This window comes from Corvus brachyrhynchos, unplaced genomic scaffold (assembly GCF_000691975.1).
Source record: "Corvus brachyrhynchos isolate BGI_N302 unplaced genomic scaffold, ASM69197v1 scaffold115, whole genome shotgun sequence".
Lineage (NCBI taxonomy): Eukaryota > Metazoa > Chordata > Aves > Passeriformes > Corvidae > Corvus > Corvus brachyrhynchos.
Window position 1 is genome coordinate 19,248,092 of NW_008239553.1, and position 18,507 is coordinate 19,266,598.

At 38.4% G+C, this 18,507-nt stretch overlaps 1 protein-coding gene across 9 annotated transcripts in view; it reads right to left on the bottom strand.

Moving 5' to 3' along the window:
• Positions 1-18,285, bottom strand: part of HECTD1 (HECT domain E3 ubiquitin protein ligase 1) — a 62,415-nt gene extending 44,130 nt beyond the window's left edge. For 4 of the 9 annotated variants that reach the window (XM_008639570.2, XM_017741763.1, XM_017741766.1 and 1 more), the window contains exons 1-3: positions 16,441-16,580; positions 1,170-1,404; positions 60-287 (exon numbers count right to left, since the gene is read on the bottom strand). In XM_008639570.2, the coding sequence (XP_008637792.1) occupies positions 60-287; positions 1,170-1,404; positions 16,441-16,580 (603 nt within the window). Of the gene's footprint in view, positions 1-59; positions 288-1,169; positions 1,405-16,440; positions 16,718-18,260 lie in introns of those variants that run through there. The other 5 variants (XM_017741767.1, XM_017741762.1, XM_017741764.1 and 2 more) reach the window with 3 other exon arrangements.
• Between the last annotated feature and the right edge of the window lie 222 nt (positions 18,286-18,507).

Genomic DNA, 18,507 nt, shown 5'->3' on the forward strand with positions numbered 1-18,507 from the left:
TCTTTATTAAACTTAACAAAAGTTAAATTCACAGCACATTGAGCCAACTATTACATTACCTGATGGTCTTCATGTTTTAATAAACTAGACAGTGATTCCACACAGATCTCTAATGAAGAATCCTGAGGCTCCATTTTGCCACAGAGTCTGGATACTACAGCCATAGCTGAATGCAAAGTATCTTTATGAACAAGGTGTCCACTGTCACGAATGAATGTCAGAACGCAATTCAACCCTCCAGCTTCAAACACAGCTCCTGACTCACGGGTACAGATTAATTCTAACACCTGTGACAAAACAAAATTTAACTTGAATGAACACACAAAAATCAGTTATTTATATCCACAGTCAAATATTTATATCCATCTACAGAACTGGTTAAGAAATGAAACAACAGGAAAAAAGAAAAATCTCTCTCTTCCTCAACACCCAGAAGAGGCCAAAGCCTCCAGTACTCTGGTAGTTAGTTACAGCTTTCTTCAAAAACATGGAACATCTCCCAAAGGGATGGTCGTAACAGGTGTTCATAAGACGGGTAATAATCTCTCATCGTGGGAGAAACACACAACCAAGAGTTTTGAAACTTGTAAGAGCACCATTACCCTAGTGATGCACTTCTGAGTAGACTGGAACTAGTAAATAGGAAATGCATAAATTCTGATGTCACGGTAAGCAAGAACTCCAGCTATATGCTACCACATGGCCATGAGTTATGCTTTAAATAAGAGATTGTAAGGGTCTTCTAAATTTCTCTAAAAACTTCACAAGGGTGCAGGGGAGCTGTATCTATGCTATTGAAGAGACAGCAGACAATTTTTTTATACCAGGTAATTTATCTGTATCTGGAGCAATTCTTCATTTCTTTTGTAGCATAAAAATAGTCTTTGGCATTCTATTAGCATTCTAGTCATACAAGATAAACAAGAAATTTATTCTAATTTTTTTTGTTTCCTTTTCTATATTTTCTTTTTTAAAGAAAGTTAAGCTGTGAAGAGCACCAGACAGAGTAAGGATAAAGCAGCATTGTCAGCATGTACACTTCTGTCACAGTCCATGTTTCTGCATCACATTTTAATAAAATTAATAGGATTGGAACATGAGCAAGCTCTTTGGAAACAGCAAATTATCCAATTCCTTCTTAAAAACAAGAGGTTCTTAAGTATACTTACCTTCACACATTGCTCAGCCAAATCTCTGCTCGTTCTGTTGTTAAGTTCAACAACTACTAAACGATTACAAAGTGCCTTGATAGCTCCATCCACTCCCACAATCCTACGGGTGCATTCAGCTGATACATCCAGGTAATACGTTATGGCACGAGCTGTTACTTCCAGTACATTGTCTGGAGCACTTTCATCAAGAAAAATTTTGCACAGTGCTGGCAAAAAGGTTCGAGGAGGACATCTGCAGGAAAAACACAACACATTACTATGTTGTGCAAACTTCTCTACATGGAGCAATTTCATACACTTCCACATTTACACATTAATGCTTTCCATGCACGCATCATTTGCTCAACTAATTTATAGTTGGTTCAGAACATTCATTTAGAACCCATCTCATACACACATGAAAATTCAAATAGGTAATCTGCAAAGACGCTGCATTAAGAAGCCAGCAGAAAAAGATACTCTTGAAATTTTACAGTCATACAGGGGAAAAATTTATCTTGTTGGGATTTTTTTCTAGGAATTAACCTCACATCACCAAACAGAATGCATGTTTTCTTAACAGTGCTTCAAGGTTCATGATGATTAATAGCTACTTAATCATGAAATTTTATATACAAAGACTGAAGATTTTGGGTTTAATACAATTTGATTTTGAGTGGTCCTTCTTCCCTACATTATTTCCCTTGTCTTTTTATCCTATTTCAGTCTCCTCTCCTACCTCCTGCCTCATTTTTTTTCCCTTTATCACACTGAGAACATATTTAATTAACATAGCTTGTGTTCATTGCATTTTCTCTCCATATCCATGTCTCGTTAGCCTTTGGCTCTCCTCTTTATTGTTAGCCTCATTTCCATATGCAAGGATGGTGAAGAACATCCTCAAAACTCCAAACCAAAAAAAGCAAGCTGCAATGGTCCTCCTTCTATTCCTCTGACATTACAGAATATAAACTGAAATAATACTTTTCGTTATTAGGACAGCTGTGAATAAGACTGATTTGGATCAAAAGTTCTAACACATGGAGCTATATTTTAAGTCAATTTATCTTCCAGTAGCATATTTACTTAGCTATAAATAACTTAGCATTATGATGGCTCACCACAGTGGTAAAAGACTACCAAGGTGATGGTGGGGTATTAAGTGAAGGGGATATATGCTGTGACAGTAGTCAAAATAGCTGGACACCTCAACCCTAGATGTAGGAGACCAGACTAAATCTACAGGAAGCAAATATTGCAACTTTTCCTTCAAGGATGGTTTTGGTTTTCAAAAGATGGCCTAAAACTTTTCTAAACCCAAAAAAGAAACAATAACAACGTGTTTTTTTAAACCGGAAGACAGGTGAAGTACTTGTTGATGAACCATTCTGAAGACTCAGAGGTCATTCAGTATGCCATCTAGTATACAATGGCTCATACAAAGGCACCAAATCCTGGGACAGCAAAATGCCAATAGTTTCCTTCAAGATCTTACCATGCCTTATGAAGAAATTAAAAATGCTGCTTGACAAATAAATACATTGCCCAACCATCCTTAATGACAAATTAGTAAGTGAAGCTTCAATAAACCCCAATCACATATGTAAAACTTTTACTGGCCTATCCAGCCTATTACTGTCTGTTGCTTTTAAGAAGAGTTTCTACAGTAACTTTGCATTTTAGACATCCACTGGTGGGAAAAAAAGTCTGAAATTTGTACTCATTATTAGATGACTACCATATGCTAACACAAGAAGCATTTCAGTACATGAAATTTAAAGTGGACAATGTATTCAATGGTTTTGGTGTAGGATCTTTTATACTGAATTTTATGCAACACCAGGCAGATCACTAAAACACTGCTATGAACAATGTTCTTCAAACTATATTGAGCGAAAAAAAATCCAATAAACACAAATCTTAAAAGTCCCAAACAAACCAAACCCACACTTGTATTACCAAGTGGAGTTCCACTGTCTATTTTAGTATCAGCAAGAGTAGTAAACCATTTTTCTTAGATGGCCACACAGACACAGAAAGTTGAAAGCCATACTTAGCAAATCTAAAACTTACATTTTTTCTATCATTTAGCAGCTTATAAAGAGACAACACAAAAGGAACTTGGCTGTATTTTTTTAAAAAAGGAGATTAAAAAAGGACACAAAAAAAATTAGAATTCCTGTCCTTAAAACACCTATCCACCAGAGCCAATTACCCAACAGACACAGTAAAAATACTAAGTTACTAAGAGCATATAATTTGTGTTGACTTCTTTGTCAGCACACAAATGCCAGTGCACTGTATCAGCAATGCTGCCCTTATAAAAAAACAGCTCTCTAGCACAAACTTAAGGGTTGAGGGTTTTTTAAAATTACCTTTCTGCCAGAACCTTTACCTACATTAATCAGAGACCACACTTTTTCAATCAGCAGGTAGAGAACAATCTCCACTTGTCAGTACATTTGTTTTCTGACTTAGAGGAATGATTTCCAGTCTTCCCATAAGAAAACCAGGCTTTATCATAGGGTTTCAGGCAAAAACTCCAGTTAGCTACACAGGAACTCTTCGGAGATGCATACAAAATCATAGAATGGCCTGGAGTGAAAGGGTCCTTAAAGATCATCCAGTTCCAAGCTTCCTGCCATGGGCGGGGACACCTTCCACTAGACCAGGCTGCTCAGAGCCCCACCCAGCCTTGCATTGAACACTTCCAAGGATGGGACATCCCCAGCTTCTCTGGGCAACTATATTGGGTTTGTGTGGCCAGGCTTTGGTAGCAGAGGGAGATACAAGGGTGGCTTCTGTAAGAAGCAGCCAGAAGCTTCCCTCACGTCCTGCAGAGCCAATGCCAGGTGGCTCCAGGATGGACCTGATGCTCACCAAGGCTGAGTCAATCAGGAATGGTGGTAACACCTCTGTGATAAAACATTTAAGAAAAAGAAAAGTTATTGTGCAGATGTAATTGTGGCCAGAGAAGAGCAAGGTGAGAATACGTGTGAAGAACAGCTCTGGAGACACCAAGGTCAGTGGAGGAGGGGCTGGAGCTGAGATTCCCCCACAGCCCATGGAGGTCCATGGGAATGCAGAGATCCACCTGCAGCCCATGGAAGAGACCCACATTGGAGCACATGGATGCCCAAGAGAAGGTTGCAAACCAAGGGGAAACCCATGCTGGAGCAGGATGTGCCTGAAGGACTGCACCCCATGGAAGAGTGACCCACACTGCAGCAGTGTGTGGAGAACTGGTGCCCATGGGATGGACTCAGGTTGAAGAAGTTCCCAGAGGACTGTCACCTGTGAGAGGAACCCCACACTGGAGCAGGGGAAGGACTCCTCTTCCTGAGCAGAAGCAGGAACAATGAGTGATGAACTGACCCCATCTCCCTGCACTGCTGGTGGGGGAGAAAGTAGAGACTGGGAAGGAAGAAAGAGTAGGGGAGAAGGTGTTTTTAAGATTTATTTTACTTTGCATTATTTTGCTTTGATTTTGTTAGTAATAAATTCAGTTAATATCCCCAATTCAACTCTGGTTTGCCTATGACAGTATTTGGTGAGTGATCTCTCTCCCAGACCTAACCTCAACCATGAACCTTTCATTATATTCTCTCCTGTCCAGTTGTGGAGGGGAACAACAGAGTGGCTTTGGTGGGTGCGCAGGGTTAACCCACTACAGTAACCTTGTCCTGTCACTACATGCTCTTGTAAAAAATTCCCTCTCCTGCTTTCTTGTAAGCTCCCTTCAGCTACTGGAAGGCCATAATTAGGTCAGCCCAAAGCCTTCTCTTCTCCAGGCTGAACAATTCCAATTTTCTCAGTCTTTCCTCATAGGAGAGGTGCTCCATCCCTGTAATCTTCATGGTCATTCTCTGGACTCACTGCAGCAGGTCCATGTCGTTCCTGTGCTGAGACCCCAGAGCTGGATGCAGCACTGCAGGTGGGGTCTCACCTGAGCAGAGCAGAGGGGCAGAATCCCCTCCCTCTCCCTGCTGCCCACGCTGCTCTGGGTGCAGCCCAGGACACACTTGGCTCTCTGGGCTGACCAGCACTCGGTCTTGTTAAAACTCATGAGAATCCCATGTGCCCACTTCTCATGCTTGCTTGTTCATCCCCCTGGAGGGCATCCCATCCTTCAGTTGTGGCAACCACACCACTCAGCTTGGTATCATCTGCAAACGTGCTGAGGGTGCACTCAATCCCTCTGTCTGTGTCATTGATGAAGATATTAAATAACACTTGTCCCAAAACAGATCCCTGAGGGACACCACTTGTCACTGATGTCCATCAGGACTCTGAGCCATTGAGCACTACCCTCCGGATGTGACCATTCAACCAATTTCTAATCCATCTAACAGTCCACTCATCGAATCCATCTCTCTCCAGCTTAGAGAATGATGTTAGGAGGGAGCCTGTCAAAGGCTTTACAGAAGTGCAGATAAATGACATCTGTAGCCCTTCCCCTGCCCACTGACAGAGTCATTCCATCACACAGAAGGTCACAGGGTTGGTCAGGCAGGACTTGCCCTGGGTGAAGCTGTCCTGGCTGTCTAGAACCACCTCCCTGCCCTCCGTGTGCCTTAGCACAGCTTCTGGAGGATCTGTTCCATGACCTTCCCAGGCACAGAGGTGAGGCTGACAGGGTGGTAGTTTCCATGGTCCTCCTTTCTACCCTTTATAGATGGGTTCAATATTTCCTTTTCCAGTAACTTGGGACTGCAATGACTTTTCATGGAGTCATAGAAAGTGACTTGGCAATTAAAAACAGAAAGGCAGTGGAGTGTCCTCTGGAGATAGACAGATTACACTCATAAGCACACACAGACCATACAGATAAATTCAGATTCTTTTGGCTTGCTGAAGTCCCCTCAGGACTCAGCAGAGCATAAAGTTCCTGAAAAAAAGAGACCAGAAAGTACCAGTTCTGTCATTCACACAGTCTAGATGAACGGTTCAGCCGGCAATAGCAGGCAAGTAGGGTATATGAACACATCCCTGGTGCTCCAGCCATGATCTTCTCAAACAGGTGGCTAAACAATTACAGCATAAAATTGCCTAGCTGTCATTTTGAAGGACTTCAGTCTTTATGCTGTAGCTAACTTTTCTATCAATAACTGCATACAAACCAAAGGACACAGGTCAGCTTTATAGCGATCACCCTTTAATCCCCAAATCTGCACTAAGCGATGACATGGGGCTCCTGTGGTTGAAACTATGAGCATCAGCTCTACCTTGTCTCAGGGACAAGAACATGCCTGTGTGAGTAGTGCCAGAGAGAGAACTAGCAGGGGTAGCTGGGAACACCAGCCCCACAATGAGCGATCAGAGCCATATAGCAAATGCCCAAAGTACACCGCTCCCTTCTTTTCAGGCAGCTCCACTGGGGATTTCTCTGTGCTGGCATTTGATCAACAAAAAGAGAGGGAAAGTGTTGCCTTCATTCAGTGGATTGTCTTTATGCCTCAAAATTGTGAAAATGGGTTTTCAGAGTAGCCCTTGAGCCTTCACACAATCCAATCCCAAGTAAAGGCACTAAAGCATAAGCAAGGGGGAAGTACAAGTAAGCCTAAGTAGAGGGAAGAGAAATCCACTGCTTACCTAGAAGCAATTCTAGCAAACAGAGCAAGCACAGCACCTTTTCAGGACCAGCCCCTCTTTTTAATGAAGCATTAACTAAGCAAATACAGTCAACACCAGCAGGAACCAAAGAGTGAGTCAGACAAATCATGTTAAGTATGCACCACTATTACACCATAATTCCAAGGTAAATCCTTACTGGTTTTGCAGGCCAAAATGGATCAAAATGACCTAAAACTGCTTCAAATATTTGCTGTGGAAAATTAGGGCCCTTTATAATATAGACCTTATTGCTGTTCCAACTAAGACTATGCTCAGAACTAAAATGTATTTCGACAGATAGTAAAACAAAGGATTCCAGGAGCATCTATAACACAGACAAAGGCTGAACATTGGACTCAACTTTAGAAAACAAGTCTACATGGGAAAAACAAGGCTGTCAAAACTTCCTGGGACAGAAAGGAGGCTGAGGTCAGAGCTACAGCACTGAATGAACTGATGTGACAGGATAGCAACAAATGGTCAGCTTAAGTACACTTCCATCTACTGACAGATGATGCTTTTGATTTCCAAGAGAAAAATATACAAATAAACCTTCCATTACTACAAGCATCAACACCTACCAAGGAGAAAAAAAGATAAGGGCATAATTTCTAACTCATCCCAGTATCAAAATCCCATTCACATGTCTCTTTCATCCAGACCATATATTAACTAAAAGTAATGTATCTCAAAAAAAAAAAAGAAACTATGACAGAAAAATTCTTAAAGTTGTAGGCGAGGAATCACTGTTCACAATGACCTATTTGCAGTGGAACAAGCAAAAAGATAACAGTGAGTTTTTAATACAGAAAATACTGTTCTTTAATAGTTTTTATTCCTTCAAATCAGAAAATAACTGCAAATCTCCGAAGTTCAGGTTTCTATTTAGGCCCTTCTTCTAATAAACACGAAAGTGAAATAAAAATCTTTTTAGATTTTCATTTCTAGGGAGCTGTATTAACATCACACTGGGCACTTCCTAAAGTACTTCAAATGCGTACTTTAGAAGAGTGATTAGGGACTACTTAGTGAATTAATAAGGTCATTCTGTGTTACTCCTTAGTGAAAGACGACTTCAAGTTAATGAGGTTACTCTACAACCCACACTACCACTCTTGCTAATTACTTTAAGTCTTGCAGCTCTCAGTATCCACCCAACTTCATTCCTGTACTCCCAGGAGAAGAGCTGCTGTTACTTACTATCTTCCAAGTTTTCCACCCACCCTGTTTCAAAGATCTTGCTGAAAGACAGGTTTGTCCAAAATAGGTAATATTCCATATCAATATTTCCCATTTATATTCTGATCTATTAAGATTAGGGCACTAGAGCATTCTCTGTTCCCTGCACTGACATTAGGAAGTTAACCACATTTAAAAGTGCTGATTCTGTATAATTTATATTTAAATAAATACATTTATACTTTCAGTGTTAAAAGGAGTTATTAGGTTGTAAACAGCGTAATACATAAATTCTTTAATATGTGTTCTTTCTCTGCAAAAAATTTACCTAATCTAAAAACTTTTTCTAAATATCATAATCATCTTGATGTCAAGAAAGTCTAAGAAAATTTGTCAGTATAATTATATTACTACAGCATTTACAGCACTATAATCAGCATAACTCCATATGCTGACACACTTCTGAACCTTTACACATACACCCACCTCTTTAGGAACAGAAATATCCATACGGATACAAAATTCTTAAATAGCTACAGCAGTAAGCTCCTGCCAGTACTAATCCCTAAACTCTAATGAAGTGACTCAGCTGATTTTACAGCTTGCCAATGTAAAAAGATACCAAGGAAGTAAAAATAGGCACTGTAAACTCAATTTTGTAACTACATTTCATATTTTAATGCACTTAAAATCTTTAGCTAAAACAAACAATAATGGTGAAGACTACACTACTGCTGTGCTTAAAAAAACCTGAAAGAAGGAAAAAAGACCAGTTCAGTTAATCCCCCAAACAGTTAACAACTACTGCTAGCATGAGGGTGTGTTACTCAATTCCAAAGTAACCGCTGGATTCAGCTGGATTCAGTTGATGGGGAGCCCCTGGCATGTGACAAAGCCTTCAGCGAAGCCGCCCTGTCCAAGACATGTGACTTGTGGCAGAAAACCAAGCTCAGCTGCCTGCTAGCAATAGCTGCATCTTTAACGCATTCCATCTGCTGAGACCAGTTAAAAGTGGGAAATAAGGAATTGTATGTGTCTACACTCCTTAATATATAATAATTTTAAATATAAACTAAAGTACTGAAGTTAAATCTCATTAGTAACAGTTTTTGAGGGAAAATACACCAGAAAAACATTTACAACAACGTCACACAACTCAAACTTTTAAGAACATCCTGCACAACAGATTTTTCTTAAAGCAAAAGTAGTTTCAACTCATTTTTGATTAATGATTGTTTTTCCTTTCTGTAGTTCTTTCTACAGGAAGAGATCTCAGACTTTCCCTCATTGTTTCTTTCGCCAAAAGGCTGGTTTTTTTCCAGATATGAACCAAAACCAACACAGAGTAATCAAGACCATCCACAAAAGAACCCACACACCTGCACTGCCTGTATGTATTCTTCTGCATTCATTACCAGAACATATTTTGCACTGCTTTCATATAATACTGTTATAATACAAATAAAATCCAGAAAACATCTACTCATGTATAAAACTTTAGACATACCATACTATATTTTAAAGGTACAAAGAAAAAGCAACTAAAAATAAACTGGCAATTTAGGAACTTTTACCAGAATTACAAAACATTAAAACTTGCACAATTCTGAATCTCTACTTCTGATTGCAATCAGAGCTCAGGCCAATAAAATTAAGCTGGAGAATTAACAATTCCATCCTGTCTCCATTCCAGGAGAAATTCCACTTTATTAGAAATTAAAAGAAATTAATTTAGAATTCGAATTTGACATTTAAAAACACTTTCAAACTTTCTTTTAGCTAAATAAATGACAGAGCTGAACCCTCTTCCGAGAGTTCATTATTAGGCAGGAAGACAATTAGTATTAGACATTTAGTATTCAACTACACATTCAATAAATATCAGTTGTGTAAAAAGGAAAATAAGAAAAATCCATATGAGGAAACAGTTTCCACAGGATAGGTATTTCTGTATTTCTAAATAAATTGTCATTTCGTTTATTCCTGAATTTATAAAGGATGTGCTAGGCTGCCTTTTGCATTTTTCAGCATCTTATAAAAGCTGTGCCATACCTCAGGGTAGTGATTCCACATGTTTGTTCTCCAGTCTCCACCATTTTGTAAATATTTTACAGAAACTTAGTCCACAATAGCTGAATAAATTAAAGAATGTGAAACTGCAGGTCATCCTGCCTATGATTTCCACTAGTAGTAACCTCAATTGTGCAAAAAGGTAATGCTTTGAGTATGCATTACATCTGTCAACATTTCAAAAGGAAATTAACAATTAAAACAAAAAGTGTGCTTTTGTATGTGTGCCTAAACATGCACATCTCCTCACTAGCTTCTACTGGATTCCCAGGTGCCCAAAAAAAGAACTGACTTGCACAAGAAAACTTCCACTTCCCTATTAGCAATCTACTTAACATCTGTGCTATCTATACCTCTTCTTAAGAGGCCAGTATTAAAATCACTTGACCAGTAGTCATGCAAGAAAGGAAGCCTGTGATTTGAAATTCCTGTAACATCTCTTTTACTGATCTCATCCAATCTATTAGGAGCTGACACTTTCAAAACGTAATTAGCCTGCTGCCTTAACATTCTACACCCAACTTTTGCATAGTACTTGCAAGAATCACTTCAGTTTTATCTCATACACAAAATTCTGAACAAAACAAAGGATACTACTAGAAAAAATTTTTTTAAATGCCACACTAGTAAATAGTGACAATGTGATGAGTTGTCTGGACTACCCAGAGGCACGGGCTCATTTAAACAAAATGTGCTTTAACACACGCAGATGTCAAGTTACGGATCTTAGTCTAGGTAATACATTGAGCCATACCTAAGCAGCAAGCATTCACATCCTTGAAAGCAACTCTGAAGACAGATAACTAAAGCCACACTTACTGTACAAAGTTTTGGAAACATCTGACTACACTTGGCATGTTTAACTGTTAACAGTAAGTTAAAGGCACTAGTATAAACAGCATGGATGAAGGCAACACTGGAAAGTATTTCTGAAGAACTTGTAACCTGAAGAACTAGAGAAGGGGAGGAAGATCAAGAGCTGATGAAATCTTTTGTGTGCAGGTACATTCACAGTAAGAACACTGCTGGCTTTTAATCTAAATAGGAAAAGGCAAACTGACTTCTGTCTCCAGAATGCGTAAGTCTGGCCAATTCATATGGAAAAGAGCAAGCAAATTTCAACAACAAAGACAGCTTAGGCAGCAGACTTAATAGCAAAAGAGAGGGTAAAACTTCGGTAGGATGCCCTCTCAGAAGCATTAGCTACACATTATGCTTGTATCAAACAAGATGCTCAATCCAGTAATAACCACATAAAATATAAGGACCAGGACAGAAGAGAGGACATCAATTCAGACTTAATCTTCCCTTCTGGCCTTTGCAACCATTAAGATTCTCAAAATAACTAGACAAGGTTAATTAATCTCCACAATACCAGTGATAGTGAGGCCATTAATTCCCATTTTACAAAGAGCAGCCAGAAAGACATTAGTATTATAAAATTCTTATAACTGAAAAAGAGAAAAAACCAAAAACAACAACAACAAAACAGCCTTAAAAATCAGGAATAATTCTAAATATTACGTGGTAACAAGACTGCTCCCTGAAAAATACAGAGCACACCCCTACTTCCATCTCAGAAAACCACACTAAAGGATGCTGAAGATCCCGCTATATTGGAGGCCACAGAGTAATTTACTCCAGTGCTGGTATTTCACTGGTGCCATACCCCTCTGCCTTCATTAAAGGAAAAAAAAGCTTGGTAGGAATCACATGAGACTTGCCATTATAAAGGTTACAAAATTTCATTTGGGAGAGATGTCTGCATTAGTCCAAACACTAAGAACATACACTCTGCATGGTTTAAAATAATGAAAGCCTATTGCTGACATCAATACTTATTCTGATTTACTCATTGCTGCACTCCAGCACAAAAGCATAACAATGGTCTGGCTTTATTTTTTCCTTAAAATAACAAAATGAGCAAATCTGTAGGACATAAAATGTGAAAACACCTTGGTACCAACAGAGCTGCTCTCTCAGCCTGTTAGTTCTTCCACAGTTGTCAGACCTGTTAAAGGGCACTTTACTGTCTGAATTACAAAGATGTTTTTACAGGCAGCCCAGATTGCAAGTATATTCCTGAAAACCAGCAGTTTGGATTCCTATACCTATCTCTAAAAGAAGTATTGTTTTTCTCTATATATCTAACTTTGATTTTCTGGAGTTTTACAATCCTGATAAAGACAGGAGAACGTAGTTTTAAGCAATCAGGTGGAGGTAAAGCTAAACTGTTTCACATTAACAGTCTCACATCAACAGTCTTCGTTCACTAGGATTTCCTCTTCTTAGCAAATACAAGGTACGTTTTCCCTAGTGAATAGATACTTTGGAAAGAACAAGGTTTAGTGTGAATTAAAGTAAACATATTTGATTTAAAAAATAAACTGAAAGTATTTTTATTTTACACATTAGAACCCTAAAATATGATCCTTTGTATAATTTGCTTTTATTTGTCAAATGAGCTGGTAACTCCCGGTAATTTTTTGCTTACCAAATCTGCTCATGCTAAATATACAGAGGTGACTTACAGAGCAGCCAAAGAGGAAGATATGTTTTCTCTTTCTGAGCATTAATAAGGCCTATTTCATCTGCTGTGTAAAAAATATTTTAAGCAGGTCTTACTTTGTTATACTAGTGCCTTTTTCTACAACTTCTCATTGTAATTAATTGCTAAGTACTTTTACACTGACAGACAGCAACAGAAAGCCCAACCAGAAGAGTTCTAATTTTATTTCACCAAAAAAAGTGAGGTGAGAAAGTAATAAATTGAAACACCTATGTAGAAAAGGGTTACATTAATAATGTGAGATTGTAACTAAGAGCCTCTACATACATTTAAACCATTACAGGTAATTTAAAAGACCAAAAAAAAGTCCATCATTTCAATTCATTTTATATTAAATGCATTCTTTAAACCTCTGTTCAAGTGGATTTAATACCACACAGTTTAACGACAATTTGGGATTAACACTTATAATCACAACGGTTTTGCTGCTTTACTCCATCTCAACTACTTAACAGAAGCTACTGGCTTTTGCTGGTGGTAAAATGTTAGCCATTCTTCATGCAAAGTGACTAGCAGTGTCTGTGACTCATTATCACCAGAAGATGAATATGCCACTGATTTTTGTAATGTTAACATATGAGTAACTTCCAAAATAATTTAATTGGATGTAATACGTAAATCTGGGAAAACATAAAGAAACATCAATTATTTGGCAGCACTACCTGTTAATCAGCTGCATACCCCAAAATCTGCTGTGATGCTGCTAGAACTCCACAAGAATATGAAATACACCACCCTGCACATGTGCCTGCTTCCAGTTTTGAGCTGTCTGAAACACTAGTTTCAATACCCATTACTCTTGTACAAAGGTAAATTATTAGCTTTATCACTAGCTATATCATTTCCTTCAGAGCACGTTTGCGAAGTAACTCTGTTTCTCTACTGAAAAAATGAAGTACAAGATTCTGAATCCAACATTTCAATACTTTTTTTTCCCTCCAACTTTGTGCTTTCTTTGCTAAGTAAGATTGTATATTCCCCTTAACTCCTTAAGAAAGCAGTATGGAAACTGTGTTGTGGTTTTAGAGATGGTGCACAGCGCTCATGTCAATATTTTTAATGTGGTCTTGTTTCACAGCTTTGCCAGTCCTCACCATATGCAGCTTTTAATCACCAGACGTACTTCACTAAAATGATGAGCTTTTTCTTAGCTTACATCACAAAAGCAAGTAATTTCTTATGTAAAAGTGGACTAATACTTAATATTTAAAGTCACTCTAACTACGCTCTGAAAAACACCCCATTTAATTCTCCAAGAAACTGTTTTAAAAGTCCATGTCACAGTTGTTGAGTTTCATAAATGAAAAATTTTCTTTAAAGCTTTGTCAACATATAACGAATAGCAATAAACAATTACAAGACCTTCAAATAACATGCGCACAGCATCCAAAAACTTGGAAATGCTTTCTTAGTAGACCAAAAAAAAAAATTTGTGAAGTCTAGAGGCTGGTTTTCTTACCAACAGAAAAATACATCTATGTTCTAGATCAGGCATGCACTGAAAATAGTTCCTGTAAAGTGGGGGTTTAGCAGCCCTTCTGTCACACAGTAGATCTCCTATTTCAGCAAACAATAATTCCATTAAAAAACAAGCTGAAAAGGAACTGTAAAATATTACCCACAATTACTTTAGTTACCCTCTCAGCACATGACCATTTTGACTATTTGAACTGCCACTTGCAAAGATTTTAAAAATACTTTTCAAGATATCATCTATTTCTTACAGAGTTCCAAAATAAATAAAGTCACCTTGAAATGCAGGCACCCATAAGCACCCAAGACAATCATTGAGAATTTCTCCACTGAAGACTGTATACCTTTCTCTGTTTCTCCCATACTTCCAGTTATGCAGTTCCACCTCCAGTGCTCATCAGAGACCTCTCTACATGCTGTAACTCACTGTAACAGCAGAAAACTAACAAACTTCTTCAGCAGGTTTAAAGAGCAGCTTGCACTTCCAGGGAATTAGAGGAGTCCAGTAAGCCCTGACAGTGGCAGGAACACGAGTATGGTTGGGAGGAGTAAAAACGGTGGGTGATAAATGGGAAGAAGGTAACGAGCTACCATGTCAGCTCACCAAATACCATGGTACCAGATCATACACTTCAGTATATTCGCAGAGCCAATAAAAAGTAGCGGTTTTAACATTATTGCAAAATCACTTCAACAGGCAGAGAACTTTGGTAACTTCTTCCCCTATTTACACTTCATTCTCTTCTATTTGAGGAAAACTTACAAGAGGAAAAGAAATAGAGAACTTAGACCAGTAAAATTAAACTATACCAAGATTCAAAAGAAAAATTAAAAGGCCAAATGGCATTTTAAATATTTTTTCTTTCAGACAAATAATTTTAAAACCCCAACAGTGCAGTAACAGAGCATTCACTATGTACACTTTAAGGAAAAAAAAAGGCACTTGGACTATTTAATTAATTTATATTGAAATAAAAGTCTGTTCTAAATAAGATGCCTAAAACCCACACCTGGTTTATATTTTTAAAAGTTGACATTTCATTTCTGACTCTCAAATACGCAGAAGATAGCAGAATATCCTGAAGCAGGGAGTTCACCCAGATTCATCAGAAAAATTCATTCTTAACTACCAGGTTTTTTTTCTACAATGGTGAATTCTGAGGCTCACTCCACCAGTATCAGTAGCATGAGGACAGACAGGGAAGTCGGATGGATCTCCCTACAGTAAGGCTCTTCAAGTCAAAATTTTACCTGTAAGCTCACCAAGGCAAAGGACAGGCAACTTCAAATTCTAAAGCACTGTACAAAATTGTGCTCAATGCTCTGCAACTACTACAAATCCAAATTTTAGAGATGTATTAATTTTACTTTTCCTGCAATAAATGCAGTCATGGGAACCGCTTCTAAGAGCTAAGTCTGAAAACTGTTTCCTTCAGAGCTACAAAACTAAAGTGTAACAGACCTCTACCTTCTCAAGTGCTTCCAAATCCACACTCCTAAAAAGCAGGATGTATCTGAAACACACTAGCCATATTTTATCATGAAAAGTGACAGCAATGAAAAAAAACACGGAAAGGAAGAGAGGCAAGAGCATGAAAATCAGAAGTGAAGAAACCAACGAAAAAAGTAAAAGTTGTGATTGTTTACACTTTTGCTACCTCTTCCAGACTAGTGGTGGGCTCTCACAGAAAGTAATGTAACAGAAGCAACACTCAAGTAACAGAAGTGATTACATCAGCATTTCGTGCAGTGAAAAATATGAAAAGGATTGAGTGCAGGAACTGTGCTATATGATGTGTACAAATGCAGTTGAGAAGGAGGGTGGCATGAACAGCAACATGCTCCAAAGAAGGGGCAAAATATTTGTGTGAACAGTTTTTGTTTGTGATTTTTGCTTGGATTTACAGAACTCAAAACAAGCTACTATATCCCTTGATAAAAGTATTGTGAGAGTATGGATACTTAAATATATCTAGGTGGTCATTATAATCCTAGCACAAAAAAAGTTTTTCTCTACCACAAAAAGCCAAACCAAAACCAAACCACACACACAAAACCTAACAAAACCAAAACACAAAACAGCCCCCAACAACAAAAGCCCCCTCCCCCAGATCCACACCATTTAATTTAAAGAAATGTATTAAGAGTTGCAATCAGCTCCTCTGTCAGAACAGGCACTGTGTATCACCCAAACACCACCACACTTTTAATCAGACAAGGGTACTTCACGTGACATTAACAGAAACACTTGATTTCAGTGATCTAAACAGAAGTTCTGTTTGTAAAATGTTTTTGAGGCTGAAAGTTTCTAGGAATGTTAAATATTATAGTCAGCGACAGAAAGGGGAAAATAACATTCCATAAATGAAAGCCAAAACTACTTACGTTTCAAAACAGCGATCCACATTGTCTGACATCAGAAGTAGCATGCAGAGCTGTTCCAGTGCTATTAGCTGCATATCCCTTTCATCCCCCTGCCCCATCTGCAGCCATTCCAGCAACGTGTCTGGATCCACATCTGCCATGGTTTTTTATAAAAAAAAAGCCGCCTCCACTTCAATTAAAAAGTACCAAAAATATCCTTTAATTGTTGAAGCCAGACTAACTTCAGCACAATTAATTTCTCTCTTCAGTCAGCCTCACACTTCTGCAGTTTTCACCTGGCAAGAAAAAGTAAAAAAAGTAATCATCATCACAGTCTTGTCATTAAACTTTCCGTATTTGCTCCTCTCTAAAAAGTATAGCATATGTTTGGGCTGAAATTAGGGAAACTTCCACATATTTTATCAGCAAAGGGGTTTTTTTTCAAGCTTTATAAGCTAATGAGTTTGTTCTGTTTTGAGGATAACTCAAAATTAAAGCTAGAAAAATTGTGCTTAACCCTTTTGTGTATTCTTCAAGCTAGGAGAAAGAAAGTGATATCTTACCCATCCCCCTCCTTTAATATCACTTTATTATAAAGTGTTCAGCTTTATGAGAGATGGATTAACTCCTCATGAAAATATGCAAATACAGAAAGATACTGAATTTCACATTTTAAATAGAAATCCTTAAAACAAAAAACTGAGATGTACAATTACAGACTTGCAGAATTTATGGAAACCTTTTATGAATCCTTCATCTTTTAAAACAGCATTCAAACATAAGGAAAATAGTTTTTTTATGTCAAAGGATAAAAAAGAGAACCTAAGATTCACTTCCATTTTCAAGTGTTAGGGGTTTGTTGCATTATTTGGGGATTTTTTGGAAAAAAAACCATTTAATTCAAGGCTTTCCAAAAAATCTGGTGAATAATTCAAATAATTCACGTACATATAAGGAAAACAACATTATTTGCTGGCCCAATGCCATAGTTGGGCATACTGAAGACCAAAAAAGTCCCTTTAAAATGTTAAGATATTTTTGACATATGTGCTTTCTTTTTGCTTTGCCTTTAACAAACAGTCAAATTCACCTCCCTTGCCCAAGAACACAGCAAACATGACTATTTTTGTATAAAAAGTAATGGGTTATAAACCAATCCCTCTAAATTAGACACACAAGAAAAAAACCACTCTTTTAAAATACAGTTTATGGAAGAAGAATTAGTTTACGAAACTCATAGGTAAATATGAAATACTGGACAGCGTCCCCACAAACCGGGGGGAGGTGATGTGGGAGGGAGAAGCTTGATCTGGACAAAGTCTGCCTACTTGTTTACTTGCTGCTAATGAGTTAATAGTTAAAAAATAACTCCACCAAGGGCATGTCTACGAAAGAGAATCAGAAATTAGTATTATATGAAGGAACATACACCGAATCAGCAATGCTCTTTCAGAATAGCTTCGAATTCAAAGATGTGACAGAAGTATAACAGAGAGGATTTTTACATAATTTAGGGTCATAATATTACAGATCACTGAACTACTGCTTGCCAGTTATATATTTGATATTATCTTACTCTAAAAAGTAATTTAATATTAGTAAATTTATTTTCTGTATTTTAAACAATGCCTATGATTCTCCAAACTGTTTACAGACTACATTTCCTGCTCTGATCCTAAATAAAAATACTTTAAGCCAGTAAAAGTGGGATCGTATTATAAGTATTCTACCTCTCCTTAACATGACTAAATCGTTATTTCCGGGAGCGGGGAAACGGGTGATAGCGAGAGAAACAAGAAAATTAAGAGACAGTGAAAGTAGGGTAAGTTCGACGCAGGCACCTGCTGCTCTCACATCCCAGACGGGCTGTACAGGAACCACCGCGCAGAACACGGAGCGTGGCGAGGGGCCGGAACTCCCGGGAGAGCCGCACCAGAGCAGGGGCCAGGCCGCAGCCCAACTCATCCCGCGCCGCCCGGGCCTGCTCGCACACACCAGGCGGGCCCCGGGCCCGCGCGGCGCTTTGGGCCCCTTCCCCACACGGCGCCGCCCGGGGCACGGGAGGCACCGCCTCCCCCTCCTCGCCGC